The sequence below is a fragment of the Ictidomys tridecemlineatus genome, chromosome 11 (genome assembly GCF_052094955.1).
Source record: "Ictidomys tridecemlineatus isolate mIctTri1 chromosome 11, mIctTri1.hap1, whole genome shotgun sequence".
NCBI classification, from domain to species: domain Eukaryota; kingdom Metazoa; phylum Chordata; class Mammalia; order Rodentia; family Sciuridae; genus Ictidomys; species Ictidomys tridecemlineatus.
Genome location: NC_135487.1, coordinates 99,699,094 through 99,719,944, shown reverse-complemented (window position 1 = coordinate 99,719,944; position 20,851 = coordinate 99,699,094). Strand labels below are relative to the sequence as shown.

The window sequence follows — 20,851 nt, the reverse complement described above, 5'->3', positions numbered from 1 at the left end:
ATACTACTGTACACTTACTAGAATGACTATTATCCAAAAGATGAGTAATAATGGATGTTGGTGAGAATGTGGAAAAAAAGAAACACTGGTGCATTGTTGGTGAAAATGTAAATTAGTACAACTAAATGGAAAAGAGTATGGTAGTTCCTCATAAGCCTAAAATTACATTATAATTCAGCAATTCTGTTTCTGGGTAGGTATCTAAAGGGTCTGAAATCAATCTGTCAAAGAGACGTGTGCTTTCTTGTGTTCATTCATTGTAGCATTATTCACAATAGCTGACAACCTAAGGGTCCATCCACTGATAAATAGATGTGGCATATGTATTTAATGTAGGTATGTATGTATGTATAGTAATGTAATACTACTGACCTTAAAAGAGTAGGAAATTCTGTTCATAACAATAGGGATGGAACTAGAAAACATTATAGTAAATAAAATGAATCAGAATATACTTTTAAAATGCATTCTATGATTAATTGTTTGATGAATTTTTTCAATCATGCATTCAACTTAAATAGCAGCAAAATGTATCTGTCATTTATAAATTTATAAATAACTTTCAGAGACAAATAAACCTACTGCTAAAATTGATTACCTTAAAATTTCTGATTAATACATAGATGAAGAAAATGCTAAGAATTTCTATATAGCTTTATAAATAAAATGAAGAAATATGATTTTATATATATATATATATATATACACATATATATATACATATATATATATATACATTTATGATGACCTTCTTGGTAGAAGCTGGTTTATTTCTTTTATATTTATTTGTTTACACAGATGGAAAAAATTATCTGAGGCGTAACTTTCATTTTATGATGACATCATTTGTATGAAGAAACAAAATTGTATAAACTTTTTTGAAAAAAGAATGTGCTCTATTGCTTTGAAAGGAACTTTTGCCAAAATGATCAATTACTAATGATGTCTTCACCTCTTTAATTATCTCTGTGGGTTAGATGTCACACTTTTGTGTATGTTTGTTAAATTTGGACTAACCAACATTATTTTTTTAATTTTATAATTGTGAAAGGTTAGGAATGGAAGAGATCCTAAAAACAAAGTTCAAACTCTGTGTTTTACAGACAGGTTAGAAGTTAAGAAAGACAATGTTCCTAGAGAAGGGCTAGCCCCATCCTAGCACTTTAAACTTCCCACAGATCAGCATTTCTCCAGTGTGCAGTCTTTTCAGTGGATTCACCTGGTCCTTGGAGCAGCTTTACTGTTCCATATAGGAACAGGCTAACCACTAAGATTCCTAAATAAGGTAATTGAGATAGAGAAATTTTCATTTTGGGTGCATATAATAAATTCACTTAAATAAGTGGCCCGGTCATTGCTTTATTGGGCTTAAAATATTATATAAATTATATTACTCAAAATAGAATTATTTTATCAACATTTGGTAATGCTAACATGGGTGACATTGGCTAAATTAAATATGAATTCTTTTATATCAGTAATTTTACATTGGCAACATTATGTTTTTGGCTTTGGTATTCAGATATGCACATATATTTCTGTGCTTTTGTGTGTTCGCTCTGTGTGAAAATGTACACACCATAATTATTTTATAAAACTCTCCAAAGAGCTCTAAAATTTATTCATAAAAAGAATAACTATATATTATGGAATCTAAAGGCTTCTCTAGTCAATTAATATAATCATACACAATTTATAATCTAATTGATGTGATCTTTTGAATTTTGAATATTACTGATTTATACAGAAATTCAAAAAGCATTTGTATAAATGTGTCTCTGGATACACTTCAACAATGACAAAAAAATAAATAAAATAAAAGGAAGGTACATCATTTCTTTCTCTATTTCTCCATTACATGAAGTACACATTCTTCTTACTGTGAATTTATAAGTATTTCTATTCATTGTATTATCATTTAGATACATATGAATAGAAAAGTATCATAATTTCTCTTAGGAATCAGAATGAATACATTTTAAACATCTTAAGTATCTTGTACTTTTAAACTAGTTTCTAATAATTTAAAAAATTAACATGTAGGTTACGTTAAGTATATGGTATAAAAGATAGGACAATTATAAAATATTTTTAATTAAAATAAATTTTTATGATTTGAAAAGATACTTTAATGTAGATGAATGTACATTATTTTCTTTTATCATGACTTTATGTAAGACATGCTATACTAAATCAATAATGCTAATCTGTGTCTTTATTTCATAACCATACTAGTTTATGAAGATAAATGTATATTCAAATTTTCTGCTACAACAGAAATAACTAAATGACTTTGTTGAGCACAGAATGTATATACTGAGGATACATCTATGATTTAAAACACAAAAGTGATCAATTTTGGTGTTTAATACTAAATTACATATATTTTCAGCTAGTAGAATTATAAGTTCACAAAACATTTGAGAAAATGATCAGTAAGGATATTCTCTTTGTAGAATTAATTATTAATTAATTATTAATTTGGTTTATTAGCTTGGTATTTTTAAAATTTAATTAGCATAATATAAATTGATTTTTAAAATTGTGAAAATAAGTTAACTGACATTATCTTTAAATCATTAATTTAAATGCTCTATGTTAATTTACTAATATCTTATTTTAAAAAATCTATCCTTAATAAAGGGCCTTAATATGCTATACCACTTGGAACCATATTGAAGCACATTGTTACTGTCTTTAGGACCCAATCTACAAAAATTCATATCCCATGTTTTACAGTTAACCAATCTATAATAATTTTTATAGATTCAAAAAATAGAGTCAATAGTTCTAATGTATAGCCAAGAAATAGTATTTGGTTTAAATTGATTACCCAAGTAAATCTAATGAAAGTACTATCTTCAGACTTTTCAATAAATATATAAGTTGTAAGTATATTTATGTTTATGACTTTACATTTCTAGAATGCATACATTTATTTTTTTTACATTTTCAGTAAAATTCTTAACTCATGGAGAGATGTACCAAAATGTCCATAAATATCAGACCCTATTGGCCCCAAATTTAATGATGTTGTTACTTAATTTTTCAGTTTTCTTAGTGATCTAGTCCTCTTGTACATTACCCAACTACAGGACACAGTCTTTGAAGGAGGATAGAGAACAATCTGAAAACATACAGCTTTTTAGTATCAAGAATGAGACTCTAAAAGAATAGGATGAGAACAGGGTAGATTAGATTGATTGGGAAGTACAGATAGTCTGCCCTATAGGATGATCAGGTAGTTTGAAGAAAAGCCAGCAAACTGCTAAGGTGACTCTCAGAGTTTTAACGTCTTGTTCACCTTCTGACAAACTGTACAACACACATTTCTTACCCTGGTTTCAACTCTAACCTAACTTTTAAAGAAATAATATTTGTCAAAATATTTTTTGTTATAAAAGTCATGTAGCTTTCTTGGGAAAAATATAAATGTTAGAGGGGTCAATAAAATATCTGCAATTCATCTAGTCATAACATTTGAACTTGTTTATACATATATTCACAACACATGTGTATGTTTGTATGTGTGCATGTCTTAAATGAAGAACCTGCAAATGATAATTGTATAGATTTATAAATTCACATATTGAGCACACCTATGTATCTACTACATATTCTAAGAAACAGAAATTAATCAGAACTCCAGAAGCCCAGACTTTTGATTATACTAGTCCTTATTCTGTCTTCTTCTCCAAGGACCCCTGTCTTGACTTCTTCCACCATGTAGAGATTATTCCTTGTTTTGAAATTTATATAAATAGAATTATATAATTTAAATGGAGTATATAGTTTATATTCAGTCTTCTCTGACTTTTTTCATTTCACTTTATTTCCATAAAATTTATCCAAATGATTACTCAAAGTAGTTTATTCATACTTACTACCATGTATTATGACATTGCTTGAATAAAACTTACTATATAAACATTTATTATTGATGGAATTTTGGGTAGTTTCCAGATTTTGTATCTATAATGCTGTTCTGACCATCTTTATATGTGTCTTTAAATAAAATTTTTATTGAATTTTAAATATGTATAAATCATAAAGAGTAGCTATATGAATTTTTAATGGATATGCCCATGGACATACAAGATAAAGAAATAATCCATTACTAAACTTCCCTGCTATGCCTGGTGATTTTTTAATAACTGCTGAACATTTTATATGTTATAAATATAGAGGTTCAGAATAAACCATGTTGCTAAAAAGAGATCTTTCTTTGGCTTCTTTTAAAATAGAGACAGCTCAGCTTAGTCTATTCAGAGCTTGATATGAGGTATAAGTCTCACTGAGGCCTGATATAATCATCATATAATCATCATGCATCAGAACTTCAGTGATATTGACAAAAAGCATCAAATATTTATCATTACCACTCTTCTTGGCAGCAAGAAAATCCAGTTTTTGACCCCTCAGCCCATGGCTACTACAAATCCTCTTCAGATGCATTCACCTTTAGTTGTTTTATCTATACTCAGCTTTTTAGTCTAGCTTTATATCAGTTACAGATTGGTAGAAATTGTGTCTGTGGTTTTTAAACAAAAGATGAACAAATCTCTGATGACTGTTTTACCTGCTTTTTCTCCCTACATTTTGTTTATATGTTATTAAATATTTTATACTGCAGCATAATGGACTCTTGACTTTTTAATTTAGAGTTTGTCCTTAGCCTTCTGTGAACTACCCCACACTATGGTAGAGATAGGTAGAGGCCAAGTGCTGAACTCAGGATTTGATTAAACAGCAGTTTCCAGCTCAAGCCACACATGACAAAGTAAACTTGATTGTGCCCAAGTCATTGACCAACATAATATTTTGTGGTTGTAAGGTGAAACATTTACCTTTAAACTAGGTAGCACATACTAATCCTCACCTTCCCATAGGCTATATGATTATAGAGGAATAATTCCACAACAAGTACATGGTACTCAAATTCTTGATTTAGATATAAATCATGACAATAACTAAGGTGATATATAGTAATAGTATTAGCATGCTTGAGAATATCTCCTTGTATACCACTTTATTTTATAATGTCTTAGGTTTTATTTTTAAACAGTGAAAATTATGTGATTAAAACCATAGGAATGGTACTTTCAGGGATAAAGAGCTACATATGTGTATATATACTTGCCACTCATAAAATGTGAGCAAGATAATGGTAAAATCATTTCCTGAAAAGTAAGCCTTCAGGAAATACTTGACATTTTCAAGATGTTTGCCCTTTAATATCATCATTTGCTTTTTCCATCAGTTTTTGAGATGTCTGAAAACTTCAGGCTGAGGCTGCTGCTTCCTGACTAGGAATAGAAATCAGACGCTTTTCAAATAGAGAAATGCCGGGGTGGCAACTTAGCTCAATGTAAAATAAAAATAGCTCCTCTCACTTCAAATCATCTTTTTTTTCCCCTTAAGACCTCAACTGCTACAGTAAACGTGGTAGTGACAGATGTCAATGACAATGCTCCAGTGTTTGATCCATATCTGCCTAGAAACTTATCTGTGGTGGAGGAGGAAGTCAATGCCTTTGTGGGTCAAGTAAGGGTAAGTGGAATAATTATGTACATATCTTAAATGTGTTTCTAAAAAAAATCCATGGTTTCTTACACTTTAATTTTGGAAAAGAGATGAAGCTAATGTAATCTGTTAAATGACTTTGCTGGATACTCTACAAGTTTTTTTTTTTAAATCTTATCCTATTCATCTAGATTTAACTTATTAAGCATGTAGATTGCATTTTATGATTGTTGTGTAATTTAACATTGACTAATGTAAGATTATTCTTATTTAATATATTTCTATTTTTTGGACATAAGATATTTTTAGAGAACTGTATAATTAGGTTCAGATAGAAATATTCAAAGCATAAAATACATGAATTTACATGTGAATTTACTTGACCATGTAAACAAATATTTAGTATTGATTAAAGGTCCTGTATTTCATACATGTTCTTTGGCCAGCACTCTCAAGACTCACTTCTAGGCTGTTCTCCAGGAAATATAATTTAGATATGAAGGGCCCCTGAGAACTTTGTGTTGGAAATTTGATGTCCAATGTAGCAATGGTTAGAGATGACAATCATTAGACTATGAGATTTGTAACCTCAAGTGTGTATTGGTCCATTGGATGGATTAATTTGAATGGGCCACTAGGTGGTAACTATAGGTGGTGGGGTGTGACTAAAGGAAGAAAATCACTAAGGGTGTGACTTATGCACCTTGGCTTATATTGTCCATGTGTAAGGGTCCGGCCCTATAATACATAGACCTTGATCAACAGGTATTTAAATCTCAAGCTCTGGAATCATACTGAGTTAGATTAAGTTATCAAAATGATTATTGTTTTTGTGAATAAGTAATGCAGCCTCTCTGGGACTGGACTTCTTTATCAACAAATTGAGGTAGAATAGAATTTTGAATTTAGATAACAGAATTTCCTGTAGTGACTGGAAGGATTAATACACACATGTCATGTAGGTAACATTGAGCATAAAGGAGAATGAGATTGCCTTTGCTTGAGCACATGTTCCGCTCTAGGAGCTTCAGGTGCATTTCTTTGTGTGGATAGTCACAGTGGAGGCTTGGGGAGGGGAGTGGAAGGAGGAAGGTATGAGCTCATACAAAATGTGTCTAGGCTTCATAGTAGCATTTCATGGAGAAATTTCTTAAGTGCCAGAATTCTTCAGAATAAGTACTAACTTCATCTCTGTTTTTCAAAATAATCTTGGGCATAAGTGCATGCATAAATGCATCAGAAAAGGCATACTTGGGAACAAGTACGTTTAAATAAGGTTCTTAGCATGGTATGAAGTATAGAGTAAGGCACTTCCCAACAAACTTCCCATTAAAGACTTGTAGCAGTTCTCATGTTAAATTGACTTCTTTTAGCCATAGGTTACAAACAGTGAGCCCTGAATCAACAAAATATTCTCCCAGTTCTCAAATAAAAGACGCTGAATTTATTTAACCTGAAAAGCAAATGCATTCCCTGTGTGAGATCTGCACGCTAAATCTTAGCTGTGATGTAGTAGTAGTGATCCCATTCTAAACCCTTAAGGCAATTTTAAAATCATTAGTAATCTGCAGTGTTTAGAAGGGCAGTGATGGTGTCATTTAAAAAAGAAATTGATGTTTCCTTCAGCTATACAATTCAGTATTAAACAAAATAAATCTAAACCTCAACAGTCTGTCTCTGATTAATATAATTGTTGTCTCCCTGTGTGGGGTTCTAAAAATGAAATGAAGGTGGACAGCTTTATGGCATTTCCTTTATTTTTTTGTAGCTCAGCATGACATGCAACAGTGCCTAAAACTATAATACTTCTTTTTTAAGTGGGCCACAAGTGGGGAATTTTATGGGTTCTCTTGTCAAGTCAAACAATATAATGCAAACAGCATCCTTTAAATCAGTTATTACTAAAATAACTAGAATTTGGTATCAAAGGGTATATAAGAAAAGATATAAACTTGTACATAAGAATTATTTATCCTGACTAGTGATGGAAATGGAAAATTCATACACTAAATCATGAGAGTGCATGGCTGCAGATGCTTGGGGTGAAGTGGCAAACACAGAAACTCAGCTGGGTAAAGAAAAAACCCAGACAATTTGAAAAATTGGTGGTGTCTCTTTTAATACTGCTGCCTGAAAATATTTTTAAATGGACATTGATAATTTGTGAAGTTTGATCTTTTATATATTATCAGTTTATAAATAGGTTTAAAAATTTTGTTAGTGTATTTTTACAATAATTATTTATAGCCTCCCTGTCACCAATTTTAGCAATAATACCAACTATTTGTGTATGTGTGTATGTATGTATAGTCATAGTTGTGTAGTTTTAGATATACAATGAATAACACCCATCCCTAAACTCAAGATCACTAATGGCCTCTTTATTGTGAAACATTATTTTCATCTAAATAGTTTCATTGCTCTATTTGAAATGGATCACTCTCCTTCTTGTGATCCATTTCAAATACAGTGATCCATTTCAAATCTGTGCTTAATTCTGGTTTTTATGTTTAAACATGTCTGATACTTTCTGCCTTCATTTATCTATTTGCTCCATAAATTTTGGCTTTTGGATGTATCTTCTGGATTGCCCTTGTGACTCTGTGCATTCCTCTAGGAAGTCCTACTCATGTTAAATCCCACAGATATGATTACATTGAGATGCTGATATCTCCCACATTTATACCTTAAGCCCCTCTGCTTCTTTAAGCTACAATCTCACATAGACATTTACCTGTAAAATAAATCCACTTGAATGCCCTACAGGCATCTCTATTTCAACAGGTTTAAGATTGAACTCTTATTTTCACCCTCCCCAGGAAGGCTTCCTCCTCCTCCTCAATTCTGCATCTCAATTAATCATCCCCCAAGCCAGGTGCACTGGAACTATCTGAGTTTCCTCTTTCTTCCTTTACCTCCGTAAATAGTCAATCACCAATATTGATCACTTTACGTGTTACCAATCATTCTCCCCTTCTCCCCTTCTTTCTCATAATACCCTCCATCAGGCTCTTATTATTTTTCTTGAACAGTTGCTATGGCTCTTGGGTCATTATCATGATACAAGTCTTGATTCCTCTTGAGTATCTTCAATATAAGTGCTGGCATGATGTCTTTAACAAACCGTTCATCTCCAGAAGACGGCCCTTTTCCTCATTCAGTACAGAAGACACATCTTTCGCCACCCACTATTGCTTTGAGAACATTATCTCCAGTCATCCAAACTTGTATCTTAACAGATTTACCACTCAAGTAATATTGGTCCTCAAAGCTCTCCCCAGATCTTTGTTCATGCCCCTGCTTTAATTTCTTCTTTCTGCCTATTTTTTTTTAGATAACTTATCCTTGAAAATCCTAGTCATACATAATCTCTTCCATAAAACTTTCCCTTACCCATAGTACCACATTTTATACTGTGCACATTTTTTGATGGTACTAAATTATATTCATGTTATCTCTTTGTTTCAAACTTCTTAAAAACAGAAACTCTTCTATATGGATCTTAGAAACCTCACTATGTTTCCTAGTGTTTCACTCTTGAAAGGAAGCTAACTTAAATTATCTTTAATCGACTAAACTTATCTAAAAGCAAAGTTTCATACTGACAGTTCATAAACTTTGTGGAAGTAGTGTGTCAACATCTAAATGCACATAATTGACAAACTGTACAAATGCACCTATAAGTAAATAAGTTCCATGACAAATACAGTAGAAGCTTTAATATTGGATATATATCTATTTCTAGAACTTAGCATGTATAATATATATATATGTATATATATATGCATATATATATATATATATATATATATATAGCATTGATTTAAAGAAAGTGTTAATGCAAAGAAAAAAATAAAATTTAGAGTTGGTAGAGAACAAAATAATATTTCTATTTGTTCATTCTTGGACAGGGCCATAATAATGATTTTCCCAGGTATAAAGATTATGTAGAAGAAAAGTGTAAAACACCTACTAACAATCTGTTTGCTCATGTATTTGAAATCATATTTTCTACTTTAAATACATAGTCTACTTAAATTATTTAACATTTGTTGAAGAAGAAATATCAACCTGTTTTTGCCTCACATTGTCCTCTTCCATTCGTGTTGCTATATATTTTTATGCAACATTACATATTTATGAGATCACACTTTATACAAATTGCACTTCTGTTTTATAGACTTATGAAAATTTATGGCCTATTCACTTTAGTTGTATTCAGTTTCCTTCTCTACAATTGCAGTAGCTCACCACAATTACTTGTATTGACTTTACTGCCTAACTGGGGAAAAACATTGGGAAGCAATATTTGGTTTAATAAGAAGGAGTCCAATTATTTCTGAAGGCTTCTATTAAGACCAGCTCCTATCTTGTAAGTGTTAAGAACAATATGTAATACACAGAAGGTGATATAAGCATAAATCACAGCATTACAATTATTAAAATACATACATGAATGTGAATAGAGTATGTATGGGTACATGATGCTTCTTTAGGAGAACTAGCCTGCTTCTCAGACACATTCACTCTGCTCCACTGTAGTTAATTGTTATGCTACTTCCTTGTTTTCTTTCATGGATTTACAACCCAAATAAGCATCAATAAACAATATAGTTTAGTTGTGTCTGTTTTGTGAAATGTATATAAAAATAATGAAAACTTATGTGTGTTTTAGTATCTGACATCTTTCATTCATCTTTATCTTTTTTATGATTTATCCAAATATCTGCCTGTTTATTAATTCATGCTATTATTGTACATGACTATGCCATAATTCATTTTTATACTCCACTGATAAGTATTTGAGTGGTCTGCAGTTTGTGAATACTACCTGCAAGGCAGTTGTGAATACTTATAGGTTATTTCTTTTCACATGCATGTGACTGGGTTTCTGTGTTATGAATATGTGTAGATCTAATTTTATTTGTATTGCCAAATTGTTTTTCATACGAACTGTGTCAAGAACTGTATGCAAGAGCAAGTAGTGACCCACATTTACATTAATTACACAGCCCATCTAAATGTGGAAGAATTGTTCGTGTTCTCCATCTGTTTTATTGAATTACTACTCCATTTAGCATACTATTATAATTACACTGATTTTACATTAAGACTTGTTATGTGATAGAATATGTTCTCACCCTTTCTACAAGTTATTTTTAGTTTGTATCAACACTTTTCTGTACCCTTTCTGAACCTGTGGCTCCTTTCTGGGTTGGTGATTGATTGACCTGAATATCCAACAATCAACCATAAATGTAGATTTAGTGGGATTCTTACTTTGTCCCCTTAGTGAAAGCATCACTCCTGCCAGAACTTCTGTTTGCAGCAGAGTCCAAATTTGCAAGGACAGGAAGTATCTCTTCCCCAAAGAGTCTATCAGGATAATGTTAAGAGCAGAGTTGCTTTTCTTGAGGCCATAATTATCATTTATATCTGTTTTCCTTATCAAGAACATATCACTATGTAATGGCCACTGCTTCCTGTAATAAGTCAATGTAGATTTTTATTCTCTCCAAGTCTTAGGCTACCTGCAGTTTTCATTGAGGCAATAAAATTATAGATATATGAATTTCTCTCAAATACATATCCTATTAATCAGAAGATGGTATAGTTAAATAATCCAGAATTTTAGAAAGTTATCATTGTCTTGTGATATATTTTATCTATTTTGCTTCTGATACTTGAGTACTTCCACCTGGATTCCAATTCCAGAAACCAATACTCTATGATTAACATGGACAGAACATTGACAAAACAGCATTCATAATACTCCTTCCTGCCCTAGAGAGTATAGACATGACTGAACTTCTTGATGTTGCCAGTGCACCTCTTGTTCTATCATTCTGTATTGTTTCAAAGAAGGGCCTGTTTCCTGATGCTTCTGGGGAACAGTTAGCTGATGGTTTCTCAAGTCTTGTATTATAAAGTCACACTAACATGTTCACTTTGCTGAACTGTTGATCCCTTTAGTTCTGTCAAGACATTTCCAATGCCTGCTCCCTGCTTGTTACATGTCATTGTTTTTATAAGCTTTCCAGATAATGACCCAGCAGAGCCCTAGATGAGCTCTAGCTGTCATTGCCACAATCATGAGAAAGTACTTCCATATCAATAAACTCTCTTACATTAAGGCCTGAATTTGATTCCTTCTAATTTCTTCCAGCATAATCAAGATCCACTTTCAGGTATGTTCTTTAGGTTCTGCCATAATTTGTTAGCCATATCCCATTGTAGGTTAGTAATTCCTTTCTTCCCATAGCAAGGACAGTTAGACCATGCTGCAGCTTGACCTATGTTATTTATCCAGAGACAATGGAAAGGAGTATGCACGGAAGGTGTGCATCATTTCACATAGCATCTATCTTAAGTAAAGTTATTGCAAAATCTCCAGCTGTGATGCTATTCTCCTCTAGAAATAAATAGAAGGTGAATTTTCCAGTCTATAAGATTTTAAGGTGCTTTGAATCAGATGTGCCCTTCCCCGCTCTCTTTCTCTGTCAGCACTCAGTTGACATGGGAGATGTGTCAGGACCATGAATGAATTTCCAGAAGTTCTTTAACCAATATTTGAATCTGTCTCAGAACTTCCTTGCTACTATTGGTAGTTAACCTCTAAACTTACTTTGTGACATTAGGTGATCTCTATTATTGGTGGCCCAGTGACTTTATCAGTCTCTCTCTTTGTATCTCTCTCTCTCAACAAGAAGTTAAGCCTTCAGGAAAACTTTCAGAAGTCCTTACTGGAGAAGTTAGTATCTTTTTCAGGGCCTCTATGACATTCCAATTTACCTAGATTATTTGTAATTGAAGAAATTCATAATATCTTTCTTTCATTCCTTGTATTAAACTCTTATTCTCTGCATTACAAAAATGATCCATTGAATTTTTTGCTAGGGAAGTTTCTGGTTCACTATGTTAATCTATTTTAAAAAAACAAAAAACCGCTGCTTTGCTGCTTTGACAATTCTGGACTTACCCTGAGAAAAGACAAAGCACAAATTTGCTTCCTTTTCTTTTTTTTTTAACAACTGGTTTATTTTTTACAGATAATGTTCTATATAAATATACGTTTTTTAAAAAATATAATTGTTCAACTTTTGGCATTCTAAGATTTCTTGATATATAAAAATGATTGATTGGGACCCAAAATTTCTGCTTTCATTTGGTCTGTTGGGTGAATTTATTTTTTATCTCTAAGTTCCTCCTTAGAGATCCTGATCACTGATTAATCCCTATAGTAATCACTAGATGCTGCAATACCACTGTGAAACCACAACATCCAAACTTAGTAGCACATAATAATCAATATTCTTTTTTCTCACTCTTGAGTTTTTAGATAGAATAAGGGGTCATTGATGTTTGGCTCATTCCAATTCCACTCAGATATGTGTGACTCAAGGATGTGGCTTTGCTTCAGGACTGTTCAAAAAGTCCCATTCCTTTTGCACCAGTGATTATTGCAGAGCCTGGTTTCTTTCACCTATTGTAAATTATTTATTATTTTAATTATAAATACAGTATGATAATTTAATATGTGCATACAGCATGTACTGTTCAAATCATTGTGATTTGTGTTTGGTGCCAGAACGTGTTTTCTTTATGAAGGACAGGAAGACAAAATTCCATACCTAATATGCATGTATATATAAAGTTTCTCTTTCCATTTCTTGCCTTCTGATTTCTTTTTCTAAGCAAGTGCGTGGTAAAACCCAGCATTAATGTTGCAGGGATATATATATATACTGTCTTCTCTCATAGAAACTACTTCAAAGTCACTCGCAAAGGGAAGAGATAAAATTTCAATGACAGAAATAAAGTGGAGAATTAGACACAGTGATTCAACCTCAACAATTCCTTTTTGATTTCCACTACCATTATTTATATAAACAGTTCATGAATGTGTCCACAATATTAGTCAAAGGAGAAGAAGATGGGGACCAACAGGGTACACAGCTTCCCACTGTTCCACTGTCCTCTTCAAATTCTGTTGTGCATCCTACCACTAAAGATTTTTCATTCTACTCTCAATTAATCACAAAACCTTTTCTCAACCCATCTTTTTGACTCTTCTCTGTCACTTACCTCTTTTTCTTGCCTCAAAAGAGGAAAACATAGCTTTTCTTTCAACTGTATAATAGTTTAGTATTTTTTTCATGAAAATATGTTTTTAAATGTTGGGTATAATTTATAATTCCCCTCCATTAGTTATATAAACTAAGAATTCTACATATTTTAAGGTATACTTTTGCAAATTAATTAATATTTGTACTATAAAAATACTTATATTTCTACTACACCCATCATCTATTTGCACCATGCATAATGATAGGCAAAAATCTTTAAAACATTAATGCAGATTAATAAGTGAATATTAGCACATTTTTTACAGTATAGCAAGAGAAGTAACACCAATATTATTGTCCTGTTTTACATAAGGGATTGGGAAAAGTTTATATGATTTTCCCAGTAGTACACATCTATTTTTTGATTAAGCTAATACTTGAACTTGGTTTTAAGCTATTACTTGAACTTGGTTGTTGCTACTCTTAAAGCCAATTATATTATATCACAGTGTACTGCCTTTATTGAAAACCTTCTAATCTCATTCTTGGGAAATAAAGAAAAAATTACTAAAGGTTAAAACTTTCATCTTTAAGAAATATAAATGGCTACGCCTATAAGTCAAATAAGTATGTATAAGATCACTAAATTTAATTTACTTTTATTTCTGTTTTTTATGATACACTTTTTAACCATATTTTACTGTGATTACTTCAGAGAAAAATCCTTTAATGATTTTCCTAGGTAATTAAGACATATTTTAGTAATTCCATTCATAATAGCATATTTTATATGCATATACACTATATTATATGTAATAATATATAAATATGATCATATATAAAATTTTTAGAAATTTTAGCTGTACAGGACCCAACATGGCGGCCGGCAATGAGGCAGCACTTTCAATGCCTCCGCAGTAACGGGACCAGAGAGACACATTAACACACCTACATGCGACCTGCTGAGGAACTTCTAGCAAAATTCCAGTGAAAGGAGGCCTGCCGGGAATTAGTAAGTTTAATTGGAGGTGTCACCTTGTCCCAGAGGACTGAATCTTGGCATCGCAGAGCAGGGGCACAGTTCCGCCGGCCACTGCCAAATGGCTGCTGCCCACATGTTGCAGTGAACATAGGAGCAGCGCTGCCTGTCTGGGCCCGCCCGCCAGCTCTGGGAACTGCCGCCAGCTGCCACCAAGCGGCAGCTGCCCACAAGTTGCAGCGAATGTAGGAACGGGTGCTGCCTGCCTGGGCCCACTCTGGCCCGGCCGCTGGCCGCTGCCCACACGTTGCAGCGAGCTTAGGAGCGGGCGCTGCCTGCCGGGGGCCCCCACCAGCCCGGCTCTGTGAACCACTGCAGGCTGCTGCGCACACGTTGCAGCGAACTTAGGAATGGGCGCTGCCTGCCTGGGCCCCCGCCGGCAGCTGCCGGGTGGCCGCTGCCCACACGTTGTAGCGAGCTTAGGAGTGGGTGCTGCCTGCCTGAGCCCCCACCCTGTCCGGCTCTGTGAACCGCCGCCGGCCTGCCCACACGTTGCAGCGAACGTAGGAACGGGCGCTGAACACCTGGGCCCCCTCCCGCCTGAATCTGTGAACCGCCAGGGGCTGCCACCAAGTGACTGCCGCCGACACGTTGCAGTGAGTGTGGGAACGGGCGCTGCCTGCCCGGACCCCCACTGGCCCGGCTCTGTGAACCGCCTCTGGCAATTCGGAGCTGCAAACGACCACCCGCTCCTGCCAACCCGGTGCTGCAAACGAACCCCCCTCATGTGAACAGCTCCGGACAGGCTCTGCGAAAGGACCCGCCCACACGGCAAACAGCCCCACCCAGCGAGCGACCCCGCCTGCCCGGCACGGGACCCACTGCGCAGAACTCCCGGCTAAGCTCCCACCAGTGCTGATGACTGAGGTCTCTTGCACCAGCTTTCGGGGGCGTGGCTAAGAGGTGCTGCACAGTGATTGGCTCCCGCCTACTGAGAGGAGAAACTTGACCCGGTGGGCATACCTCCATCTACTGGAAGAACGGTTAATCAAACCCTAGAACTGCATTTATAAATTTTTTTTTCTGTTTTTTTTTTGCTTTTTTTTTCTTTTATCTTAATCGATTTTATTTTATTTTATTCTATTCTATTTTTTAATTTCAATTTTCATTTTTATTATTATTATTTTTCTTTAAATTCTTTTTAATTTTCTATTTTTTTTCTTTCCTTCTTTTCTTCTGTCTTTACATTTCTTTTCAATTTTCTTATTCCCCCTTCCTTGAATTCTACCTGCTTACTCTCATTCTCTTTAATGACTTCTTCCCTTCCCTTCTAATACCTTTCCTCCCAAGCTTCAAATAAATTTATAGGAGTAAACAGTAACTCAGCAGTCAAACAGAACAAGAAGCAACATGAGCAGCATGAAAAAGCAAGGAAGAAAAGGAGTGCAAACAATGCAGGGCAGCCTAAATATTCAGGAGGATATAGTGTCACCAGAAAAATGGTTATATAAAGAACTCATGGAACACCTTAGACAGATGGAATGGAACCTTAAAGAGGATACGAGACAGCAAATTCAAGCAGCGAAAGAACACATTGAGAATGAATTACATAAACAGATAAAAGAAGAAGTTAAACATCTTTATCAGGAGATAGAGATTATAAAAAAGAATCAAACAATAATCTTAGAAATGAAGGAAATTATAAACCAAATTAAAAACTCAAATGAGAGTATCACTAATAGAGTGGAGCAAGTAGAAGCCAGAACATCAGATAATGAAGACAAAATATATCATCTTGAAAAGAGTCTAGCCAACACAGATAGGCTGGTTAAAAATCACGAGAGAAACATCCAAGAGATATGTGATAACATAAAAAAAACAAATTTAAGAGTCATCGGAATAGAGGAAGGGGTAGAGAATCAAACCAAGGGAATGAGTAACCTGCTAAATGAAATAATTACAGAAAACTTTCCAGAAATAAAAAAGGAAACAGATATACAAATTGTAGATGCATACAGGACACCGAGCATACAAAATCACAGTAGACCAATGCCAAGACACATTGTTATGAAGATATCCAATATATATAACAAAGAGAAAATATTAAAAGCTACAAAAGAAAGGAGGCAGATTACATTCAGGGGTAAACCAATAAGGTTAATAACGGATTTTTCATCACAGATGCTGAAAGCGAGAAGATCCTGGAACAACGTATTTCAAACACTGAAAGACAATGGATGCCAACCAAGAATTCTGTATCCAGCAAAATTAAGCTTCAGGTATGACAACGAAATAAAAATCTTTCATGCTAAACAAAAGCTAAAAGAATTTGCAGCCAGAAAACCAGCATTGCAACGCATCTTGAGCAAAACACTACACGAGGAAGAAATGAAAAACAATAACCAAAGCCAACAGTGGGAAGTACCTCAGTAAAGACAGACAGTGGGGGGAAAGCTAACCATGGAGAAACAAACTAAATTAAAAAAAAAAGAGAGATAAATAATCAAACATGGCTGGAAGTACAAAACATACATCAATAGTAACTCTAAACGTTAATGGTTTAAACTCTCCAATAAAGCGACATAGGCTGGTAACATGGATTAAAAAAACAAATCCAACAATATGCTGCCTCCAGGAGACACATCTGATTGGAAAAGACATAGAAAGGCTGAAGGTGAAAGGATGGGAAAAAATATACCACACACAGGGTCCTTGTAAGCAAGCAGGGGTGGCCATCCTCATATCAAATAAAATCGACTTCAAGATGAAGTTAATCAAAAGGGATAAGGAAGGACATTATATACTGTTAAAAGGAACCATTCACCAACAAGACATAACAATTATCAATATTTATGCACCAAATAATGGTGCTGCGATGATCATAAAACAAACTCTCCTCAAGTTCAAGAATCAAATAGACCACAACACAATAATTATGGGTGACTTCAACACACCTCTCTCACCATTGGACAGATCCTCCAAACAAAAGTTGAATAAAGAAACTACAGAACTCAATATTACAATTAATAACCTAGACTTAACTGACATATAGAATATATCAGCCATCTTCAAGTGGATATACATTTTTCTCAGCAGCACATGGATCCTTCTCAAAAATAGACCATATATTATGCCACAGGGCAACCCTCAGTAAATATAAAGGGGTGGAGATAATCCCATGCATTTTATCCGATCATAGCGGAATGAAACTGGAAATCAATGATAAAATAAGGAAGGGAAAATCCTATATCACATGGAAAATGAACAATATGTTACTGAATGATCAAGGGGTTACAGAAGACATAAAGAAGGTAATCAAAAAATTCTTAGAGATAAAGAAATTGTAGCTGTACAATTGATTTCTATGTATATTTCATACATAAAATCTCCTATCAGCACTCTATCATCATTAGGTTAGAATAATATAAATACAGAAACTAAAATAAATCATAAAATTATAAAATCTTAAAAATGTAATATGCCATACAAATAATTTCTCATGAATAATCATTTAATTTCAATAATTAGGAGCCTAAGAACGAAAACTCACATACATAGCATATTACAAGAAGTACTCAAACTGACTTCTAAATTTAGTGGCCTTTTAACTTACACCATATACAGGAATATATCCACTATTCCATTTCTCAGTAAGAATTTTTTAATGAGTTATCATATTATGCTGTTTTCTATATTTCTGACTATGTCCTTTCCAGATTATATGAAATTACATTTCAATAATACTATTTTTGTACCTAAGAATCATAATAAGGTATTGCATTGATCATATTCATACATAAAAATGAATACCTAATTTTGCTTATATATATTTTCCCACCAATTTAGTATGTTTGGAAAGAAAAAAATTATAATCATTTACATGGGATCTCCAACCTGGTTTTGATATCTAATAAAGTTTATTTTTTAAAAAGCTTAACATGTTTAAGCATGTATAAACAAATTGACCAAATAATTACCAGGGTTCATTTAAATGATGGTACTGTAAGGTGAACCAAAGGAGCTAAGTAAGAAAAAAAAAGTTTGAATATTGCTGATATAATAATTTAAAAATAGATTAAAGCGATTAAGCTGATTAAATTCATTTAAAAATAATTAAAGTCCTATAGCAATTAGCCATCAGTCCCAAAATATTAAAGAAACATTGCTATATTTTGTACTCCACTGTGCCTCAAATTTATGTTCCTTCAATTCTGAATTTAGCCTTTCTTTGTGAAAGTTCAGAATCTGTGGTGATTGTTTACCACCTGGTTATTACTTTTGTAGCTAGAACTACGCATGAGGGTATCATACATTTTTCTTTCTTTGACTTTCTTTATTATTTAGTTACACAGTGAACATTGCATGGGATATAAAAGAAACATAATCAATAGGAAAAAATGATGAAATAAAGGGAAAACTGCAGAACCATGGAATTACTAAAAAGATGTTTGGAGAAATCTATCAACACCAGGTACTTCTTACCATTTCATTGTAGATATAAAAATTAAACATTGAACAGTAAAATAAAATCACCACAAACGTGGTTATTTGTATATTGCTTCACTTTCCGTAAATGGAGCCCTTCATCAAACTCATTGTACTCACCGCTGCCTTACAAGACTTTTAAGTAGTAAAAAATTTAATGCTGATTGCATAAGAGAAAACACAGAGGTGAGAGGAAGGTTGAGAGTGAAGGAAGAAAGGAAAAACAGATATAATAAGAGGTCAGTAAGATTAAAAAGAGGAGACTCTCCTTTGTCATTTTAAAATAAATTCCTAAACAAGACAAAGCTAACTTTCTCTCCAAAAATTCTGGATTATTTGACTGTATCATCCTGTGATGGATAGGACATGTATCAGACAGAAATACACATAACTAGAAATTTTACAATAAGTTTTATGGCCTCATTGAATATTGCAGGTAGTCTAAGTCCTGGAGAAAGTAAAAATCAATACTACTGTATTGAAATAACATTATTCATAGAAAGAAAATTTAATGAACTAACATAGCTCAACAAAATATCTCTCTCTTACATAAATTTAGCTGACTTTGCAAGCAGCTTTGCTTATATAATTTTCTCTTTGATTGCCCCACAATTAAAAATAATAGATCCCATGAGCTCAAGGGATATTCAGAATTGTATAAAATCTTCCACAAACAGTGTGGATCATTGGGTACTTTCAATTTTTATTTTAAAGTAATGTTGTAGATAACAATGCTAGAGAAAATATTTTGGAGTCTTGGCATCAAGCCTTTCATAATTTGATTTTTCCCTGTGTTTGACTTATTGTCACCTTTGAAATAAGAGTGGATGAGTATAGAAGAATATCAGGACCCTGTTATGATCTGTTAAAAATGAATAAATGACAATGAATGACTGAGACCTAAATTTTTAGGAATTATCTAGATCCACACAAGTCTGTGGACATTTAGTCCTGGCTATCAATGTAGGAAGATATTTATTATAAAAATCTAAAAGTGCTGTTAGTAATATTAACTAATATATGTTGGTCATTACTGTACCCTGTTCCAAGTGCTTTCCATATGCCAGTCTTCTCAAGACTCACAAAATCTGATATACTTAATAATAATATTATCTCCACAATAGCAGGCTCTAAAAAGTGAATTACTTCCTCATGACCACGTAACTGGCAAGTGACATAATCAGTTGCATGAAGCTGCTAAATCTTAAAGGATTGTATTTGCCTTAATCAGAAGTAACTCAAAATTCTGGATAAGAGCATGAGATCATCTTCATTCAAATTTTAGGTATAAAACTTAGTAAATCTGTTTTTGGGCAAACTATCTGATCCACATAAAATTCAGTTTCCTCATCTATGAAATGGCAACAGTAGTTTAATTCATAGAGTTCCTTAAGTCTTAAATGGAATTCATAATCCTCCAAGCATAATAAGATGTCCAGTAGCCAGTGCGATAGTGGTGGCAGTAGTAGCATTTTATATACTTGAATTTTATATACTGAAGAGTTGTGTTAAGACTTATTTATATCTCAGTTTCATCATAATATGAACCATTTTGTTAACCTTCATTTTTTCTTTATATTTTGAAATCATATCCTTCAAACTATAATAAAAATATCTGACTAATCCCTTTAAGAGTCTATCCTAGCTATCCACATCTCCAAGTCTGCCACTCAACTTGAGGATGATTCTTCAGTCAGTGTTGACTCTAAATCATTATCCAGGAAACACTTTTTCTATTGTAACCACTAAAATTTAGTGAAAAATTATCTCAGTAATTTTCCTGAAATCAAGATACACT

General features: G+C 33.4%; 1 protein-coding gene across 1 annotated transcript in view; it reads left to right on the top strand.

The window, feature by feature from the left end:
* The window catches only part of LOC120885679 (protocadherin-15-like), a 189,507-nt gene that overhangs the window by 10,837 nt on the left and 157,819 nt on the right, over positions 1–20,851 (top strand). Inside the window, 1 exon segment of the mRNA XM_078027797.1 lies at positions 5,422–5,550. Within this exon segment, the coding sequence (XP_077883923.1) occupies positions 5,422–5,550 (129 nt within the window).